The sequence below is a fragment of the Lonchura striata genome, chromosome 5 (assembly GCF_046129695.1).
Source record: "Lonchura striata isolate bLonStr1 chromosome 5, bLonStr1.mat, whole genome shotgun sequence".
Classification (NCBI taxonomy): Eukaryota; Metazoa; Chordata; class Aves; order Passeriformes; family Estrildidae; genus Lonchura; species Lonchura striata.
The window spans coordinates 43638469-43659471 of NC_134607.1; the positions used below are offsets into that span (position 1 = coordinate 43638469).

The 21003-nt window shown below is 38.2% G+C and overlaps 1 protein-coding gene across 7 annotated transcripts in view; it reads right to left on the reverse strand.

Moving 5' to 3' along the window:
- Nucleotides 1-21003, reverse strand: part of GRIP1 (glutamate receptor interacting protein 1) — a 303215-nt gene that overhangs the window by 57713 nt on the left and 224499 nt on the right. For all 7 annotated transcript variants that reach the window (XM_077783507.1, XM_077783509.1, XM_077783511.1 and 4 more), the window contains 5 exons: nt 18326-18461; nt 17240-17385; nt 13763-13846; nt 12859-12934; nt 11332-11477 (listed from right to left, as the gene is read on the reverse strand). In XM_077783507.1, the coding sequence (XP_077639633.1) occupies nt 11332-11477; nt 12859-12934; nt 13763-13846; nt 17240-17385; nt 18326-18461 (588 nt within the window). The remainder of the gene's footprint in view (nt 1-11331; nt 11478-12858; nt 12935-13762; nt 13847-17239; nt 17386-18325; nt 18462-21003) is intronic.

Below are 21003 nucleotides of genomic sequence, written 5' to 3' on the forward strand. Positions count from 1 at the left end.
TTTACCTTACCTCTTTAATTAAATAAGTACATATACTTCCTTCTTCAAGAGTGTCATATGGAAGGTAGACAATGAATATTTAATGAGTAGGAACACTTTTCCCTTTTTTTCCAAGCTCATGCCTTCATTACTAAACAGTATTCTCAATCTTCTTTGAGCTTATGTAATGGGGGAGAGCTGTTGTATGCTGCAGCCCCTGAGTATTCCCTACAACACGTTTATTAATGATTTTCTCTTATAACCACACTTTAGAGCAAAAGCGCAGTGTTTTTCCCACTGTAGAGATAAACAAAGATCAAAGAAATGAAGGGTGAAAGCATCCATTTGTCTGGAGAGGACATTTTAAGACACTTGTGTTGGGGTTCACTGCACCAAAATGCAGACCTCTGTAGGGCAGAACTGAAGCAGCTACACCTGAGCCTAAACTCTCTCTACAACCACCCAAGAAAACTGGCATTTGACAAATGTGTTTCACCTGCCCCAGTTTAGGCATCTGCATCAAGATGAGATCAGCTTTTTTTAGAACATTTCTCTCACATGACTGTTTTTCAGATCATTTAATACTATACAGCAGATGACTGTGGAAGGTAAAATGTATACAATCATTCCAATTAAAATTTGTAATGTAACATATACACCAAGGCATTTGAGTAAGGCTGCATGGGCATCTTAAATTCTTAATTTCTAATCCCTGAAGAGCTGAACTGAAAGGAACTTCACAAAGACAAGAAAAACCTTCCCCCATATACACAAAAAAATTCTTGATTTTTATCTTTAAAAATCTTTAAAACCTTGTGTTCAATTGTGAGTCAGTTTATGAAAGTAGCAGAAAAGCCATTCCTTCAGTAAGGGAGATCTTAAAGAAGCACAGAAAGGACACATCCTTTCTTGTTCACTTTCCCTTTGCAGCTGATTTCTAGTTTAAACCTAGCATCTGATGCTTCTCCCACATTCCATATCCAACTAAAGAATGACTGCAAGTACTGAGAAGACCAGCAGGATCAATACCTTGCCATGATTTATAAAATCAAATGCTGGCATTTGAAATCTGGTCTGTTAGGTGAAAGGCAAAAATTAAATAAAATTAAATGCACAGTGGCCATTCATCCAACAGTTTCTCTGGCATGTTTAAGGGTAGAGACTTTTGCTGTGATCTAGATCCAAATATGACCTCTAAAACTTAGCACAGAATCAGCTATTTCATGTGTGTACACCCTGTTCCCATGCTAATTGTTAGAATACCAGAAGAGAAATACCTTAGCAAAGAGGTGAAGAGAAAATGGGCCAGCATGTTCTTTTTTCATTAGTAGAAAGTAGAGGACTGAGTAGTAACTGGGCGTAATTAAACATTCTACACAGCACAATTTTAAAGTAATCTGCATCAGCCAAGTCTTTGCAATACAAATCTTTTCTACACTTCAGATTTGAGTTGGCTTTAGAATCTCTAATCTTATGTTGGCAAGAAAATAAAATATTGACTTAGTGGTGTAAACAGTGCTTAATTAGCTTTTATGCTGGCAGAAGACATATTTGTTGGCATAAACCGGGTGGCCATTTGGTGACAACTGAGGAAGGGGACAAAGAAACACAGGTTTTATTTCCCTTTAAGCAAAGCTTTTAAACATGCGACATGAGCTTTTTTGCCTTTGGGTCCTATTTTAAATCCCAGCTGAAATCAGTTTAAGAAAGTCTTCTGGCTGAGTCAAACATTCACTTATTGTACAGATGAGCAACACCACTGGAAGTGTAACAAGATCATGTTGTAAGATGTGGCACTGGTGCAATTATCGTGAGGAACTATGTTGATGGCAAGATAAACCCATTCACCTTAAATGTTGATTTTCCCCACTACCTACATTTCCAGCTCACCGAGCTAAGTAATGTCTTCTCTGAGCAGTACACATCTCCCAGGTGCTGAGTACTAGATGGTGTAGTCTCACAGGATGAGCTTCGGACCTCATTCACATGGCTTTTGCACTTCAACACCTTTAACTGAGGTCATATTTAGGCAAAATATCTAAAATTATTCATACTTTGAAATCCATCCCTTTTCAGCATAAATGTTCTGTGAAATGATCAATGAACCATTAACCTCACTGTAAAGGAACAAAAATCTGCATGCCATTTTAACTTCTTAGATTATGCCTGGTTCAAGCAAATGACCTGAGGGTCTCTTGGGTTTTTCCCCTCTTGATCTAACCTGTCAGGCACAGTCTGGATGTCTCATGCCCATGAAAAAAAGTCAAGAGGATGGAGTGGTTCAGTTCCAGGTTTTTTAAAATGCCTCCCCTCAGGGAAAGTTTTGGGAGATATTCAGTGTTTTCCTTTTCCTGGAATGGAGGCAGGACCGGTGCCTTTCTACTGTTATTTCTTTAGAGATGGGCCCTTTTAAAGGCAGGTTCTGGGTTACAGCACAAATTCTCTCTAGTATAAGGAAAATCAGATCTGTCTCTTATTACTTAGTCTCACAAATTACTGCAATGGCACCAACACAAATCTAGAGCTGTATTTTTTTTAATTGGATTTTTTTCCGATTACAGAGTTTCTCTGGCTTTGAATTGCATGGCACATACAAAAGATCCTTTAATCTCCACAAAACTTAATTATCACCATTTCTGTAAAACTTTCACCTCTGCACTCTGAATTTAAGTACTGCAGGTACCTGCTTAATTTTTTTTCACACAAGCACAAGCCAGGATACCTCATTAGACTGTTATAGTCTCTGTTGAAAGGCATGCTAAGTAACAGAGAAACCAATTTACTGACCCACTTCCAGCTGACCAGAGGTATGAGCATGTGGTAGAAGTGCCAATTCTCTTTCACCCTGAATTTCATGATGTACCTGGATAGCCCTCATGTGAAGTGGAAACATTTGATCAATCCTTTATTTTCCATCTTTTACTAAGTGTCTCTGAGGGTTATTTGCTCCTTTGCTCTGCTTTCTTGAAGCCCGGGTGGTGGACAGGAGAGATTACTACAAGAATTTTCTCCTTCCATCATTTGTCTTTAATTATTTATAAAAAGAAGCAAAATAGCATATTTTTAAGAGGTAAAGACTGCTTCCATTTGAGAATCTAAGCCCCTGAATTAGCATCATGAGACCATGTGCTTTGTAAAGAGATACTAACACAGATTAGCAAGGGTCTTCTTTAATGAATACCCATCATTAAGTATATTTGATATTTCAGACTGATTTCTTATAACTGTAGACTATTTAGATTAACTGTGAACAAATACAGGTTTCACCTTCCTGACAAGTCTTTGAAGACAAATTTTTCCATTATTCTCAGAACTCAGTAAAACAGAATATTTTCATACATGAAGTGGAACTCCTCCCCCTTCCTAGTTATTTATGACAATTAAATTTTACCTTTAATTTTCTGTTTCAGGGACATCTCATTTCACCTTTATAGTTTTTTTTTATCCATACAAAGTGATGTTTATTGAGCTGCTTTTAATAAGGTCATCGTTTTAAAAGCACTTGAGATAAATTTTAATTGGATCTGTTAGAGTAATTTGTAACTTATATGGTTCAGCTAAACTCCTTTTATTCCTCTTTAAGAGGAATAAAAGGTTTGTAAAGAAAAAAATACCTGTAAGATTTATGAAATCCTTGTAAAAGATGACAACTCCTCCCTTCTGTAATCACCTACTGGCAAGATGGCTATTAAACTGCAGCAGCAAATCACAACCAGACTGAGAAAAAGTATCAGGCAAATAGACTTGGTAATCATGTAAATAATACTTTTCTAATTAAAATATCTTGTTTTTAACTGCTTGTAACTTACAGATTGACCACAAAACAAATATTTGATGCGATTTTTTCTTACAATGGTTAATTTTCTCAAGTGTACTTTTTCCTCTCCCCTTAGTTATTTTAGCTGAAACAGGTCATTAGGAAAACCCAGTTTGCCCCACCTACCCTGCCCTTCCCCCTAAAATTCTACAGGTTTTATTTGGAAAATTTATGTTCTCTGTATGTTCTCTCTACCTGACAGATCTGGTACTGAGAATCAAGTGCTAAGAAAAGGCAAGAGAAGGACTTTTTGGGCAAGAAGGGGAGGAACAGATGTGAGTGGGTTATTGATCCATAAAGAAGCTGCAGAACAAGAAACTTGGGAATGGTTTGCTAAGAGATGGGGACAAGAGAAAGGGCTAAAGAAGGACAGGCATGTAAACTGCAAAAGTCCTTTAAAAGAGGGAAATCATCAGTGTGAGAGAAATGTATTGGAAAATTACTTAAGCCTTACTTGGCAAAAGACAGCAGAAAAAACTGGGCTGTAAGGAGAGGGAATAGCATGTTGGGGATTTAGGACCTTCTAGAAAAGACAATTCAAACTAGGTCAGTAGAGAAAGGAAAAATCAAGCAGCTACTGGAAAAAGACAGTAAAGCAGCCCAGAACCAGGATAAGAACAAAGAATGGAGGAAAGAAGCATCATGCCTCCATGAAATAGATAGGAAGGAACATGGGGTCCAGAACCTTTGCAGCTGTTCTCCACTTTCAGCAAATGCTTTCAAAACCCTGTGGTCATTGTGTGTGTGTATCGAGACTCCAGAAATCAATCACATGTGCACTGTGCTGGACAGCTGGTCTGATAATGCTCCTAACAAAGAGCAGGCTGGTGGGCTTAGTAGCTCTCACTCTTTTGAGGAACTATTCTGGTATGGATGTCAGAAACTTGAAAATTTTCTAACAGAGAAACCCTGGTAATGGTACATAAAAATGTGTCAACACTGTTAAGGGTGTAAGCTTACACAGGTACTGGTAAATGACAAACTGAGAGTTGCTTATGCAACCCAGGCAGCTGCCCACGCTGCTTTGGATGCAGCCCAGGACACATTTGTCTCCCTGTGCTGTGAGTGCCCATGGCTGGGTCATGTCCAGCCTCTCCTCCCCCAGCAGGGCTGCCCTCGATCTGCTCATCCCCAGCCTGTGCTGACACGAGGGACTGCCCCAGTCCAGGTGCAGCACCTTGCACTTGGTCTTGTTAAACCTCATGAGATTTCCTCAGGCCCATTTCTTGAGTTTGTCCAGGTCCCTCTTGATGGCATCCTGTCCTTCAGGTGTGTCAACTGCTCCACTCAGCTCAGTGTCATATGACAGTTTACTGGGAGTGCACTCAATCCCTTCACCTGTGTCATGAATGAAGATATTAAATAACACTGGTCCTCTGAGGGACACCACTTGTCACTGATGCCCATCGGGACTCTGAGCCAATAACCACTACCCTGTGGATGTGACTGTCCAATCAATTTCTTACCCATCTAACAGTACACTCACTGAATCCATCTCTCTCCAATTTAGAGCTAAAGATGGTGTGGGAGACCATATCAAAAGCTTTACAGAAGTCCAGAGAGATGACATCTTCCCCTGTCCACTGATACAGTTACTTCATCATAGAAGCCCAATAGGTTGGTCAGGCAGGACTTGCCCTTGGTGAAGCTGTGCTGGCTGTCTTGAACTACCGCCCTGTGCCTTAGCACAGCTTGCTAGCACTACAAGGAGAAAAGTTATTTATTGTATATTTGCATGGCTGACTGTCAGTTTATACTGTGTCCCTGATGCAGGCATCTGGCACCAACAGCAGAACACACCTTGTGTTTGATAAACAAGTAAACTGCACAGTAAGATGAGACTAATGTGCCATGGCATACAGATTGAAGTACCTGCTCAGTGAATGTGAATCACTCATTAAGCCTCCAGGAGAGACAAAAAAATCCCACATTTTACCTAGTGACATATCTGTGAGTGGATATTTCTGGAACTGTTACGAGTTATGTCTGTGTTATCTTTTGCAGTAAGAAAGACCCAATACACATGGAATGACCTTGGGACTCAGAGGTTTTCTCCTTGAGATCTGCATATTGCCTGAAGCACTCAAACTGTGGCTGGATTAGGGCCTCAGGAAATAACACCAGGAAATTAATAACTGCATTTAGACAAGGATCTGGGCAGTGCCTTCAATAAGCCTGTGGTTACACACTGGAGACAGAAATAAAGTTCAAAATGAATAGCTGCATAAAAAGGTTATTATCTCTCCTGTGGCTCTTGTGACTGTACTGCACACACACCTGTCTGGACAGTGGCTGAGCAAGACAGACAGTCTCACTTCTGACATTTCCCAAGTGGAACACTCGACATTTTGACTTCCAGCATTGTGTTGTAACATAACTTGTGTATGTGCTTGTGTAGCAGTATTTAAAGTAATGTTTCAATTAATACAGCTATTATGACCTTTGTTTTGCACATTAATTTTCATTCTGTCTCTGAAACAACATAAGACAAGAAAACTTCTTCAAAGTTTTAAGCAACTAATTAATACTTAGAATTTCAAGGGATCTAAATCTATTACCCTGTGATAGCCAGGAGACCTGCAGTTGCAGTCACATGCTAGAGTATGTTAACCTATCTGTTCTGTCAAAATCCAGTATGAGACAAAAAAATTGCAAATTTTAAGTTTGTAAAGCAACAGAAAGAAAAAGGCAGCGTGGAATCCTACAGAGTTCCTGACTTTACTTCAACTTTCAAGGTCTTTCAACACTTGTAAAGCTTATAAGGATCTTAAGTCAGTCCTTGGAGTCTCTGGGGCTTCTGTTCCTTTGGGCTTGTAAAACACCTAGCTTTCAAGGGTCTCCACAGCTCTGGATGCACTTGAGTGATGTTGCTTTATGAAACTTAAGGGTTAGCCCATAAATTCTTTTTTCTACTCTATTTCTCACCTTCCACAAATTACTGAAAGTCTACACTAGACTGCAGATTATCTCACCTGACCTTTAAACTCTGCAAATTTTCTCTCCCTGGTCTCCCTAGTCTTCTTGTCAGGCAGAATTGCTAAAATGTGAGGCAGGTTTCTTTAAATATACTTTCACAAGATCGTTACAGCACTAATTAATTAATTAATTAGCTTATTTTAATGGGTGAACTTAAAGAAACAAAAGCCTTGGATGAGGCTAGCAAAAAGATTTACTAGCAAATGTCTGCATCAATAATTCCCTTTCTAGAAAGTTCTATCAGTGTTAAACATTGAGGTCAGAAAATAGAGGGCTTTGCTCTAGTTAAAATCAAGGGGTTCTGTGTTAGGGTGACTCTGGTAGATCTACATCAGAAAACAAACTAACCATTTCTGTTTTGTAGAGAAAGCTCACAGGGTACCACATTCCAGTAAATCTATTCTGGCTCAAATAAGAGCAAGAACTGTTAAAGAAGCCAGAGGAACATACAGAATTTGAAAGTGCAATATGTTCCTTTACTCCTGAACACCACAGAGTGGCTTGAACTAACAAACACCCATTGAAGAGAAAAGAGAGAAAGATGTGTCTCACAAGTGCAAACAACTAAAAAAAAAAAAGCTTCTTTTGTGCTAAAGCTCTGTCAAAACCTATTAGTTTTGTTTAGCTACAGTATCCTTGATTCAAAGATTGACCCAGCACGAGCATCCAAGACTTAAAAAGTAGGTTGCTCAAATCATCAACAGCCATTTATGAACTGGAGTTACATAAAAATGGCCAGAATTTAAACTCAAGGTAGTCATTACCTTTGAACTTGTCTGATTGCTCCCTTTCAGAGAAAATACGGAAGTTTACCCAAGCAGATGCAGCCCCAATTATAGAGACAACACAGAGCCCAGTGGCATCATGACAGATCTTTGAAAACCTGAAGGGGAACTGCACCTCCTCAGCTTTAATGTACTGATAAAACTTTTATTTCTTGTTTTAGACAAAAGCACTGTGAATCTTTGTTTATAGCTTGTTGTAAGTGTTGCATTCTAACTCTCAGTATAACTCTAGCTCTGAGCAGTTCATTATGATACTTCATCTGACCACTGCCTAACAGTGAGAATTTCAGTCTCCCCAGCCTAACTCTATAGCTTGGAATTAATATTTTTTTATTTGATTGCCACAGGTGAGGATTCAGGTTGTAAAATTATCTTGACAGCGGCAGCAAGTCACTTCTAACTACCACCTTGCCTCTAGTTCTCCTTCCTCAAAATGAGGGCTCAGGTGTAATCATAGGGCACAGAGAGCTGCACTACAGACCTGTCTCACCACTAGATGAAAATAGGTGATCCACATAACCAGAAAGTTTGGACACTTAAGGTGTAAGGATTACAGAAAAAAGTAATAAAGCCCACAAAGATCATGTTAATTCTATACAGTTTTTTGTAGAGTAAGTCACCATATCCATGTCCTTTGCAAACACCAAAGTGCAGCATTATTAAAGCAACACAAGTTAAAAAATGCAGGCAGTTTCCTCTAAAATCAACAAGAAAGGTAAACAATCACAGTATTTAAACACTGGAGAATGTGTTCTGGAAAACACAAAGACATTTGGAAGACTTCACCCTCCACAATTTCAAATGTAACTTTTATCACATTATAAAAGACTCACTCAGAAATTAGGTTGTCCAATTTTCTTCAGGGATTATCTTGGTATTTTCAAACGCCTACTATGACAAGGTCTCTTTGAAACTACACAGCACTACACTCCACACACCAAGCTGGAAATATTTTCAGCAGAGTCCGAAAAAAAAAAAAAATTCTCTTCCAAGAAGATGAATTGACGAGTTTATTTCCTAGGACCCAGCAGAGCATGAGACTTCAGGATGTACTTAAGCAAGCACAGGTGTAACCCCAGAGTTCAACGGGAACAGCCACATCTCTTACATTATATACATACTTGATTACCCTGCACAGAACCCCTTGATGCTTTTTTTACTCCAGTTTCTCTAGTGCCCAGAAACAATAAAATGTACAAGCTTCCCAAGTGACCTCTTGAAGACTTCAGCTGGGAGAACTAAAGTTTCAGAAACATATCACCTTTGAAAGAGCTTATGCCTACAGGAGTAAGAAAAGTCAGTTACACATTACAGGACTGTAGTCGAAAAATAGTTCAGGATTATTTTCTTCATCTAGTAAAACCATTTCAAATCAACTTCCAATTTCACGCTATCAGAATGTATTTTATGGCTGTTTCCTGTTCTGGCCACACAGAATGCTACTTTACAGGATATTACCATCACTAACAGAAGAGAAGGTATTAAAGCAAACACTGCTACAATTGTATCTCTAGGAGTACTATATTCTACTGAAAGCTTATATCAGGAGGACCCTACAGAATATACTAGACTTCTGTGTAACTTTTGGATTGTTTCTGCCCCCTTCAACAGGCTAACCTACTAATCAAGCATCAGTTATTGATAAGTCACATTACGCAATACCCTTTCTTTGTTTTAGCCTATTTTCAAATTCTCATCAACCCTTAGACAGCATTACAAACAGTTTATGGGTAACATAAGAGTTGAGAAAAAGGACTAACAGTTCTGTAATTTTAAAATTTCTCTTCATGACTCATGTTCTCTCTTTCACATTACTTCCAACTTTGACATTCCTGCTCTTGAGCAGAACTAAGAGAAAATTCAAATCAGAAAATGTTTCCTGGGTCAGTATTCAATGGATTAGGATGAATGATTTTCAGCCTTTGCACCATGGTCATAAAATAGCTTCACAAGAGCACTTTCCAACAAAAGTTTTTGTTCACACTACTGCTAAAATACTATGCAGGGCATGCGAATTGGAAAAAATTCAAAACCTGTGGGGGCTAGGTAATATCACAATGCATTAGAAAGACAGCCTACTGGTTCCCTCCTTATTTCTTCTTGCAGATTCTGCTGGACCACCATTCCATACATTTCCCAGTGTTTGATTTCCTTTTCCTTCTTTCCTTCTGACTCCACAAGTCTCAGGTTCTTCTACCTCCTTTAATTTCTGTTGGATAACACATTAATTGCCAGGAAGGCAGGAATTGTAAATCCAGATTTGGTGCTGAGACAAAAAGGAGTTTATTCAGAGAGATAATGACACAAGGAGACTGACTGGTAGGTGCTGCCTATAGAGTTACAAGCCTGACATTTCCATTAAGTTCTGTATTGTCCTGAACTGAGCTTTATCCAGATAGTACTGAAAAGAAAGTTCCTGCCTTGAACAAGCTGAAATTTAGGACACAACAGAGTATTTAATCATGTGGTCTCCTCCTTACACAAACCTTCAGAGATTTCCGAAATGGAGGCTTACTCTCCTCCTGGGGTATACAGGGAAAATGGGGATGGGAGGTTTCTCTGAAATGAAAGTTTGCTGGGAACTTTGTCTTCAGCCAGGGGTTCATTCTGGAAAAATTGGAGTAGAAAGAACACTGATTTAACTGTGATGACAGACAGGGTTGGTCATCTATTGTCTTTCGAAGAAAAAGAAGGAACAAATGAAAATACCTAAATTCCAGTTCTCCTCGGAAGCTATAGCTCATCGGAGCTGTCTCCAGCTTTCTGGACATGAATCTGTACTGTACAACTGTCCATCAGGTCTGCCAAACACTACGCAAACCTGCCACTTCAATTCTTGACAGTTAAGTAAACAGAGACATATATTGTAATAAAAAAAGAAAAATATGTGTCTCAGAGAAGAATAAAGAGGGCTGTTCCAGAATAAGCAAATATCTGACATTATTCTTTTCAGTATTAATCTTTTCCAAGGCTTTGAAGTTTGACAGTGCTGTTTCACAAATCCCTAGGAGGCTACTTTACTCCTAGGCTAGAAACCTGACTGTGGAATTGAGCAGAAAAAGAAGTGAAAAATCCCCAAACAGACAAGAAATATTTCAGCCCAAATGGTGAGTATTTCTGTTTCTTGCTCCTATGAATTTTCTGTCTCTTGAAAAAATTGAGGGGATATGACAATTTCCAAAACAAATGGAAACAAATAAATTCCAAATCCCTTGTTAAAAATCACCTGGTCTACTTGACTTCCCAAAAAAACCTCCCATATTTTCAGTGAGTTCAATCGAAGTTTGCATAACATGTAAGCTCATTTTTCAAACCATGATTTGCCACCTCTGTATTTCTTAACAAAATTTCTTTTCCCTATTATTTTCTCTGTACAGTCTTGTGACTTTTTAATTATGTCTTGTCCAACTAGCAGCACTGGCAAAAGGCAAAAGAATTCTTGTTAGATCAAGTATTCTCCTCTTTCATGTGACAGAAATGCTTACACTTCATTAACCTTTATTATAAACTAGTCACTGGAAAAGTTACTTTGCTAGAATCCGCACTATGGTTTCAGCCTACAAACCATGGAATTGTCAGAATGCTAAATTACAGTAAAATACTGCTCACCTCCTTATGAACCCAAGATTAATGATACAATGCAGAAGGGAATAGCAGTGCTATTAGGAGCGTAACAGGTCACAATCACTTCTAAAATAGCTCATGGAGAACAGGCAGCGAAATACCACAGATGGCTCCCAGTATTACAGCCCCACCTCCTATCCCACAACCTACCCATCACCGAGACATCATATTCAACCAGCAGAGTCGCCTCCTGACCGCACTGTTTGAGAATACTCATGGCTTCAGCATGTGTTGTTCCCAACAGTCGGATCCCATCAACACTCAGCAGCCTGTCCCCAGGTTTGATTGTGCCCTCTCTGAAGGGAGAACAAAGGAGTGATCTTTGTTAGTGTAAGATAAATTGATTTGGAGATAATACCATTTTTATGCAATGCGATTCTCTTGCACCCTCCCTGACATCCATCCCTCTTGCCTTAACACTTAACATTTACTTTGACAGCGAGAATGATCAGAGGGCGCAGTGGAAAGGAAATTGCTTTAATTGGAAAGTCAGTGACTGGAAAACAGCTTACCACACAGTGAAATAATCAAGTCACGTTAAATTGCATCTAAGTATAGCTTCTGCTCAACATATGCTTTCTTTCTACCTTGTCCACACAACTCTGTTTTCATACATAAACACATCCTCCTGCAATATTTTCCTAAAAATAAACATAAGGTGCAAACACATGGGTGCTGAAACAGATTGCAAAATATGAATGTCCATTTATGGATTTTCTTTAAAAATATGTTTTACTTGCATAATTCCATTTTTTCTTTCTTCCTACCTAGAAGTAATTAATCTCTAAACCTAAAATGCTGTCTCCTAAGCATATCTCATAACCTATTCAGAATTATAATAGAAAATTAAATTCTACTACTGTAATAAGAAAGCATGAGAAATTATTTCTTACTTCTTATTTCATTAAGAATCATGGAGAAAAACAAGGAAACCAGGGGATGAGGGAGAGAAAAAAGCGTGGGAATAAAAGAAACACTCTCTTGAAACATTTTCTTCATAGTTTCCAAGGTCAAAAATGTAGCATAAGCTACAGATATCAATCTGCTTTAAAGAAAATTCCCTTTGAGTTTCTTTAAGGGTTTAAAGACAAAAATGCCATTTTTGAAAATACAGTTTCCACATAAAAATAAAGTGAATGTTCTTTCTTTATATATATATATACAAAATGGCATTATATACAAATATGGCCAAAACATAAATCTGTACTCAGAAATTTTCTAGGTAAAGTTATGAGTGACCTCACAGATATATAGAATCTTAATAGAATAATACAACACTCAAACTGGTCACAGTATTATTCTGAACCACAAGAGAAAAAGATTGTGGTAGATTTAGAGTATTAAAGCATAATTAAGAGCTTCATCAGTTGTCTGAAGAATGTTAAAAAAAAAAAAAAGTGCCCTGACCTGCAGGAATTTATTCTAATAATTTTAGGTGCAAGACTCTAAATTAAAATACACACACACACACCATAATGTGCCAAGCCTCTGTGGTTGCCCATTTTTTATTGCTGCAGTTGTTATTATTTCTATTAAGACAATTAAAGACAAACCCATGAATTTCAAAGGACTGTATTTAAATGCATCTATTTCACTCAAAATATCAACTTCTGTCCCAAATAATTCACCTTTCTCTATTTCTCTTTCACATGAACTCCAGAGAAAGATGAATTGTACCTGTCAGCAGGCCCTCCAGGTCTGACACATGTTATTACTACAGGACGAGATTTATTTCTATCATCGTGTGCTCCACCTAGAAAGGAAAAAGTCAGAGAAAGTATAGCTTCATTTTATGCTTTTTATGAAAGCTCATTTCCAAAAGGCAAGCCTACATCTTGTTACATGCACCTTCACAGATGGGCTAAAAAAAAATCAAAAAATGCCCAAGCCAATAATATGACCCTCCACTGAATTTTACCTAAATAAAATCAACTCACTCTATGTATAGATGAATCTTTAAAAACATTTCACGGAGGGATTCTTAAAAAATGAATATTTTCTTCTTAGAACCTTCAATCTGAAAATGTGATCTCAGTGTGAACACATTGTTCTGCAATGTTTGCAGCACAGAGTAGAAAATCCTGTACTTTACGTATACTCAGAATAATGAGTGACCACTAATAATTTATGTATTAAATAAAAAAATTTCCCTGAAGAAAATAATAATTAATTATTGGAGTATATTAATTAACAGCTGCATCTTTTTTTCTGTTTTCCAAGTCAATGACATTTTAGTTGTACAATTCAGACCACCAGCAGTATTAATCAAATTTCATGCCTAATATATACAAGTGCTACATGTAAATCTTTTTTTTTAAGAACTATGATCTTCCTGGTAGCAAAATCTGGTGTTATGTGACTAGAGTTTGTCGTGTTTCCTTGGTATAGTTGATTATTTAAAATTCTTCCATAAACAAAAATTAGAGCAGCTCATAAAAGCAACACATGAGGGTATGGAAAATGCAATATATTGATTTTTACTAACTGTAAGCCATAAATCTTGACATATTTCTGAGTGCTTCAAAAACTTATCACTTTTTTTTAAACAAGAAAATAGAGTTCAAACTCAACAATAACTCACCTCTTATTACAAATCCAAAAGTGTTTCCCTCTTTATGTAAAGTAACTTCCACAGTTCTAAAGATGAGACCTGATCCTTGTACAGCTAAAAGAAAAAGAATCCAAAACTTAATGGTTATTATTTTTCTAATTATACACACAGATTTACACCTTTTCTAACTTTAGATAGATACTGAGTCATACAATTGGAAAGACTCAATTAGAGAACAGTCAGACTGAAGACCTGTAATTAAATAGAATTCATCCCCTTTTTGAGGGAATTTTGGGCTAGACATTTTGCAGTGACAATGGTTTGGAAAAAAGACACAGATGCATATAACAGTTGAGGAATTTGAGTCTTATTGCTTAAATTTGGCATAATTTTGCTTTTCTTATAGTTACAAAAGAGTGCTACAAAATATGGAAATACACAGTGAGACAAAAAAGACACTAAATTCTTAAGAGTACCTATTGAGCTTCTAGTTTAGATATGGAAACATTTGCTTTTGTCACTTAGAAGACAATCAAGATTTTTGGGGTGTTTCTCTGATCTTAGGTTACTAGATTACAATGCATAATGCATTTTATTATCATAAGGGCTTTTTTTTTTCTTTTTCAAAATGTAGCACACTCCCTTATAATTGGTGAGTTAGTAAAAAAGTTCTTTGGCTCCTAGTTGAGTCAGTATTTTCTCTACAAGTACTATAGAACCGGTGTGCAGCTGGACTAGGAGGTGAGAAGCCTAATGCACAGACCAATGCATTTGAGTGTGATAATCCACTTTACAGAATTTGAAACCACTGCTGTTAAGAGACCAGCAGACAGTTTGCTATTAGCTTTTACAGGAAAAACTTTGGCAGGGTCTAAGAACTCTATTTTCCAATGGGAAAAGGACTCTGTGTAAAATCACATGCACTCACACTTTCCACCTTCCAGTCAAATACTGCGAACAGTACAAACATACATAAAATTAAAAAAAAAAATCAAAACCAAACCAGCTCAGCTCTATAAAATACATACACTGTGAGCAGTAGAAGTAATGAAAACTTGTGCCATTTAATGTTCCTGCCTGCAATAACCAGAGCCACCTTGTCAGGATACCCTGAAGGGGCAATGGATGCCACAGGCAACCCTGTGTGTGCTGCCAATCGTGAAAGGCACCAGGAAGAGCAGAGGGCACTCAGTGCTCTGTGTCCCTCTCTCTGAGGATCCCCTGGTGTCCCAACTCACTCAGGTGCTTCTTTCCAGGACATGTACTTTATGTAATGTACTTTTTTGGGAGTTTTTCAGTCCCTATTAAAAAAGTTACTGCACGGAACCAGGAGAACCACCCAGTGAAATTACATAAATCTCATTTTCTCAAGAAAACAGGTGAAAGATGGCCCTCTAGAGCAGTGCTATGCGCTGTAGTAATTCCTGCTTCAGCTTGAAGATCATGACTGTGTTACTGAGTCCATGTAGTTGTTTTCTTTTCAGTTAAGAAACATTTTACTGACTAAAAAAAATGAATTATGAGAAGACAACTGTTGCCTTCATTCCTATTGACAGAAAGTGGCCTTGCATGTAGTTGATGATGAATCCACACTTCCCCATTTGTTTGGTGTGGCTCTTCCACTGGGGAGAGGTGAAACCCACAGCTCAGCAGGGAGGAATGGCAGCAGCATCCTTCCACTTGGGAACAGCCACTCAAGTGGCTGCCCTTGCACCCAGCCTCAGCCTGCTGTGGGGGAAAACTCCTTAACCCTTGCCAAGAGTGAAAGGCAGATGCACGACAGGGGCTGCTCTCCTTCCAGTCTTAAACACTGAGGTGGCTCCTGCTGAAAATAGCAGCTGGATGCTCCTGCTGTGAACACTTCAGAAATGGAAGGAAGCACTAGAGAGTGGGATTACCAGTGCTCAGCCGAATTTAATCCATCATTATTAAATGACTGACATTTTCTGGCTCTGAAACTATGACAGTCCTCTCTCTCTGAGGGAGCAAGCATGGGAACAACAGTAAAATTTCATTATGTATGGGGCCGGGAAGGAAGTGCCAGGGCTTCTCCACATGACTTACTGGAAAATTTACATGTTTAATAAAAGCAACTTGCTCACTCACTAGTAGTTCACAGAAACAACTAGGCTGCTAATTTTCTCCATCTATGCTTGTATGAAGAGGCTGGAAATGGCAAGGCCTTAACGTGTCAAAATCCAGTCTGAGTGAACGAGTGGCACAGATGTTAGAAGAGGATGAAAACCAAAGAAAGCCCAGTTGAATAAATGCAAAACAAATAATGCTGGTGAAACAACCACATCTGCAGCAAAGTAACTCTGAATGCAGCTGATTAATTCAGATACTGTGCTTCAGAACATAACATTCCCTCACCACAAGCAAACACTAATCAACAGAGGACATTCAGCATTTTTTAATGTGCTTGTCAGGAGGTCCTAAAAAAACCCAAATACATAACTAGACTAACCCTCCAGATGCTAGAAAACAGTGGAAAAGTTCATAAGCTTCTGAGCACCGAGAACAGTGATGGATTTTTTGGAATTCTATTGCAAGTAAACTATTTAAGGAGACAAGAGCTTCCCAGTTGGCACCTGTGATTCTTCTGTCCAGACACTAGGAAACCATACCTGCCCTCCAGTGAGCAGTATGAATGAGCACACACTCTTTAAGGGCGTGCCTGGTGCAGCCCCTTGGTGGCAGTCAGCCACTGATTTTGTCCTACAGTCACACCATTACATCACAAGCACATAAAGACAGAGCAAAGGAGAAGCAAAGAAAACATTTAGTAACACTCCATAACTTTTGTGCAAGCATAAACTTGTGTTTTGAAGAAAATTCTGCTCTGTGAAAGCCCTTGTTTCAGTCACACATTTCTTGCCAAGTTCATGTATCCTTATGGCCTACCCCACTGTATCTTCTGCTCTAGAAATGAAATTTTGCCTAAATGTGGTGTTAGAAAAGACTAGAAGAGTCTCAAAGGATGATATTTTACCTAGGAGAGAGGGATAATGCTGCAAATGGAGAGAAGAAAGGAAAAATCAGAGGAAGAACTAGCAAATACTCACTGATCTCATCTCAGAGGATCTTACTGTAAAAAGAAGGATTTGCTTGCCATGGAATCTACTTAATCTAGTTTCCAGTATTCAAAACTGCAAAGAAGCCAACAAAAAATCCCGAAACAAAACCCAACCAAACAACCAAAACCAACCAACCAAAAATCAACCCTCATCCCTAGAAAAACCACAAACCAACAAAAAGCAGATTGATAACTCTGCTCTGTTGTTGGTGGGATTTCTGCTTCTAAAACATCTGAATGCATCCCTCTGTACTGCCATTTCTTTTGCACTTGCTCAACACTCTGTCATAAGCCACAGGAAAAAATAGAATTAAGAATAGAAAATTAAAAACCAACCACTACTAAAATGACTATTACCAACCATGCTCATCTCACTGTTGACTTTGTCTGCTATTCTACATAGGTTTTCAGTTTGCTCTGCAAATACTTACAGACCGGAGGCAGCTCATACTCCACTTCTAACACAACCCTTTCACCAACATTCTTGAGCAGGCTGATGATCTCATCATGGCGAAATTTGGTCAGATTGATTCCATTTACAGATTTGATGTAGTCCCCTATATCCAGCTGGTCACTCCTAGGGAAAAGTACATATTCCTTTTGTGAAAGACAGATCTGATGAACGAAACAAAATCCTTTAAATGGTTGTTTTGTGATTGTAAGAATTTTTTTTCCCATGAATCTAGATTAAAATAAGTTGATTTTTCTAACAGAAAGTGGCATTTTAAGATCTTAATCTACTCTAGCATGTTAAATATTAAAATAAGAACATTGTTGCATTATTCATTCCCGAGGTACAAAACCAGCTGTACAATAAAGGAGATGGATTATTTGACTGGTTTGGGCATAGGATCTGGGAAGTCATCTTCTTCATGTCCCCATCCTTGTCTCTCTCTTTGGGAAATGTCCAGAAAGAATTTGGACATTGCCTTCACAGCTACCATCATATCAACAAGAGGTGGCCAAGTCTAAAAGCATATGTTCTGCTCAGTTACTTGGGATGATTTAGCTCAACTCTTATCTTTCGACTTGTCTCACTCAAGATTGAAAGCTTTTTTCCTTTCTGTAGTAATCAAGGTACCTATGACTTCAGAGTCTTTTTAATCTCAAAGCTATCTAATGAAGAACTTTAAAAAGAATAAAATTATGGTATCATTATCATTATTTTTTTCAATTTTGTTGTATTTTTCCCCTCAGTATGTTATGCTAATTCTCTTGAATTTTTGTTCAAAGACAAAAAAAAAAACCCAAAATAAAACATATATAATTAGAAGAAATACCATGAGTCTTATGACAACTTTGAAAGATTTCATTGTTATTATTTCCAGTTTTTATCAAAGTAGCCTTGAGCAAAAAGAAGGACCAGCTGTTGCCATTTCCCTTGGAGGTTCTCCAGTGTGATGGGCTGCCATTATAGATGTATCAATCACATATTTTTAGGTGACCTTTCTGATGCAGTATGTATTTCTGAAGCAATCACATATTATAATGCATTTTGTAGCTTGAGATGTGCTTACCTAGCAGCGATTCCTCCTTGACGAAGGTTAGATACTCTTGGTTTCCCATCCTTGTCAATACCACCCGATACTGTGAGCCCTAGGGTGGTGCCTTCTTTTTTCATTAATTCAACTATTGTTGAGCCCTTGAATTCCTCTGTTGAAAGAAAATTATTCACATTATTAACATTTAAGTAGTAACACAGATGTTGCCCTTCCAGTATATCACCTTCTTCCCAAAAAAATCATTCTGTGTTAGAAAGAAATAACATGTACATCTGGAGATTTTTTTATGTTACAATTTACAAGTTCTGTCCACAAGGCTCTGCATATAGATAAATCTTAAGCCATATGTTCTGTGAAAGGTTATTAAAAACTACACCACTGTGCTAGTATACTATACAGAGCCTACAAATATGAAATCTGGGAACACTTATAACTAGAGCTAGTTGTTTCACATTTTAAAAAAGCTATCTTTTCTAATTTTCTGCTCTCTACCTCTGACCTCTGTGTTTTATAATGCACTTCAAGTGATTAAATAGAAGGGTAAACCACACAATGATATAATAGAACTATAATTTTAGGTTCAGATGCACTTTGAGGCCACTAGCAGATGTCATTGTTAATAGAACAACTGAATACAGCAAGAATCCAGACAGAGATACATCACATCTTAACAGTTTTATTCCTTATTTTTACATAAATACAGCTCCACTGTAACTCTCTGCAATTTCTGCAGAACAGGTATAAAGTAAGTGAAGGGCTTTCATAGTGATTAAGTGTATATAAATTTTCCCTCACATGCTAAAACACCTTCTTCTGCAGTTCCTTTGTTCTTGGAAAATGGTAAGTTAATTCCACAGACAAAAAAGGCAGGCCACAGGCAGAAAAAAGCCGCAAACTTTCAAAAGGAGATGTCCTTATTGCACAAGGGTACACAAGGTAACCTACATATGCAGTTTCAGAAAGACTGCAACTCTTTGGAAAGCCACATGTCCACTGTTTGCAGTCAGGGAAGACCTAGTAAAACCACCAGCTGCCCAGGTATTCTGGAAAAATACATGAAACCCTAAAGATCCTGGAAAAATCCTGAAAGGATCATCCATCTTGGGATCATCCATCTCAGGATCCTCCTTTTCAGTACTAATACGCAGCTTTTAGGTGAATTGATCAGCTACAAACATCATATATTCACTGTAAAACAAACAACACGTCTGCACTGCATTTAAGCATTAAAAGATTTAAAGATGAAAAGCCTCCAAAAACCAAGCAAGGTCCTTGTATATATTCAACTATTCACCAGTAAGTGTAGAAGTAGCACTATACAAATAGCAACAAGACTCTATCAAGATCATTTTCCACATAACTGAGGAGATGACGTAACACGTTTTCACCTTATGATGAAGAACTGCTGCCCTGAACAAGAATTGCCAAACCACCAACAATACCTCTGCATTTGAGGAAATGGTGGCAGATAGAGGAAATCATTCAGAAGAGACTTCAGTCCTAGTGCACAGGCTTGTAATCCTTGGTAGTACTTCTATTAGGATAACTGCTGAATCTTTTTCTGATGTGGCATCAGCCTGTGCTCCTGCTCATTTCTAGGTGGCTGACAGGCTTTTCTATCTCATCCAACTGATGATGACCTCACTTCAGTTATTCACATTTTTACCATTATATGGTATGACTTACATGGTTGGACAAGAGTTCCTCTTACTTCTACTGCAACAAAATTCTGCAATGCATTCAGCAACACCGGTTGTCAGAAGCAGACAGTAGCATAGCTAACTGGTGCATTCTCCAACTTGGCTGACACCAAACCACCATTTGGTACCATCTGGAAGCTGTTGAGCTTCCATAATGTTTGCTCACATCTGGCCTTTTTGACAGTTCAGAAAGAACAGACGTGATTACCTGCTTCTCACCATGCAGACATGTTGCATAGCTGTAGACATGCTATGGACCAAAATGCTGCTTTCACTTTTATAAAAACCTGTAAGGATTCATAATGAATACAAGAGTTAGTCACAGTACTTACTGCAACTGAAGATAATGCACATTGGCACCCATGATGCAACCTCAGGTGCTCTGCCAGTGTGTGACACGTTTATTCAGGGTTTACTCATCCACAAGATCTGGAGTCAAAAGAGAAATTCCCCTCTCTTCCCACCTCCCCGACTGAATCCTTCCTTTTAATTCTCAGTAGTACAATCAGGCTTTCAGCAACCATCTAAGATTTTTTTTAAAACACATACTGTGCCACAATGCATATACAGGACATAAAAAATGCACTGCACTGCAATGCAATGCCTAATCTTTTGCCATAGCTTAATACTGTCATGTGTTTTGATCTTTTACATAGGTTGAGAGTTTGCAATCCACTGCTGGGCAATATTTTGCTGCCCAGAGTACATGTGGATCCAAGCAGTATTTTAAGCAGGCTAACAATTATACAATTCCCTTCAACTACTGGCATGGAAAGTGATGACCAGGCTCATTCCATCTCACCATACACTATGACTAATTTCTGTTTACCTCTGCCAACTGAACAATGACTTCTAGGCACTTGTCCTTGGTAGGCAGGAGGGAAAGATGCACCAGCACTTAAGGGAGGGGTGGTGTGAACTGCTCATTACACACTGATAAATAAGGTCATCTAGGCATGCACAGTAGTTTCATTAGGTTTCCTGCTCTGAAGG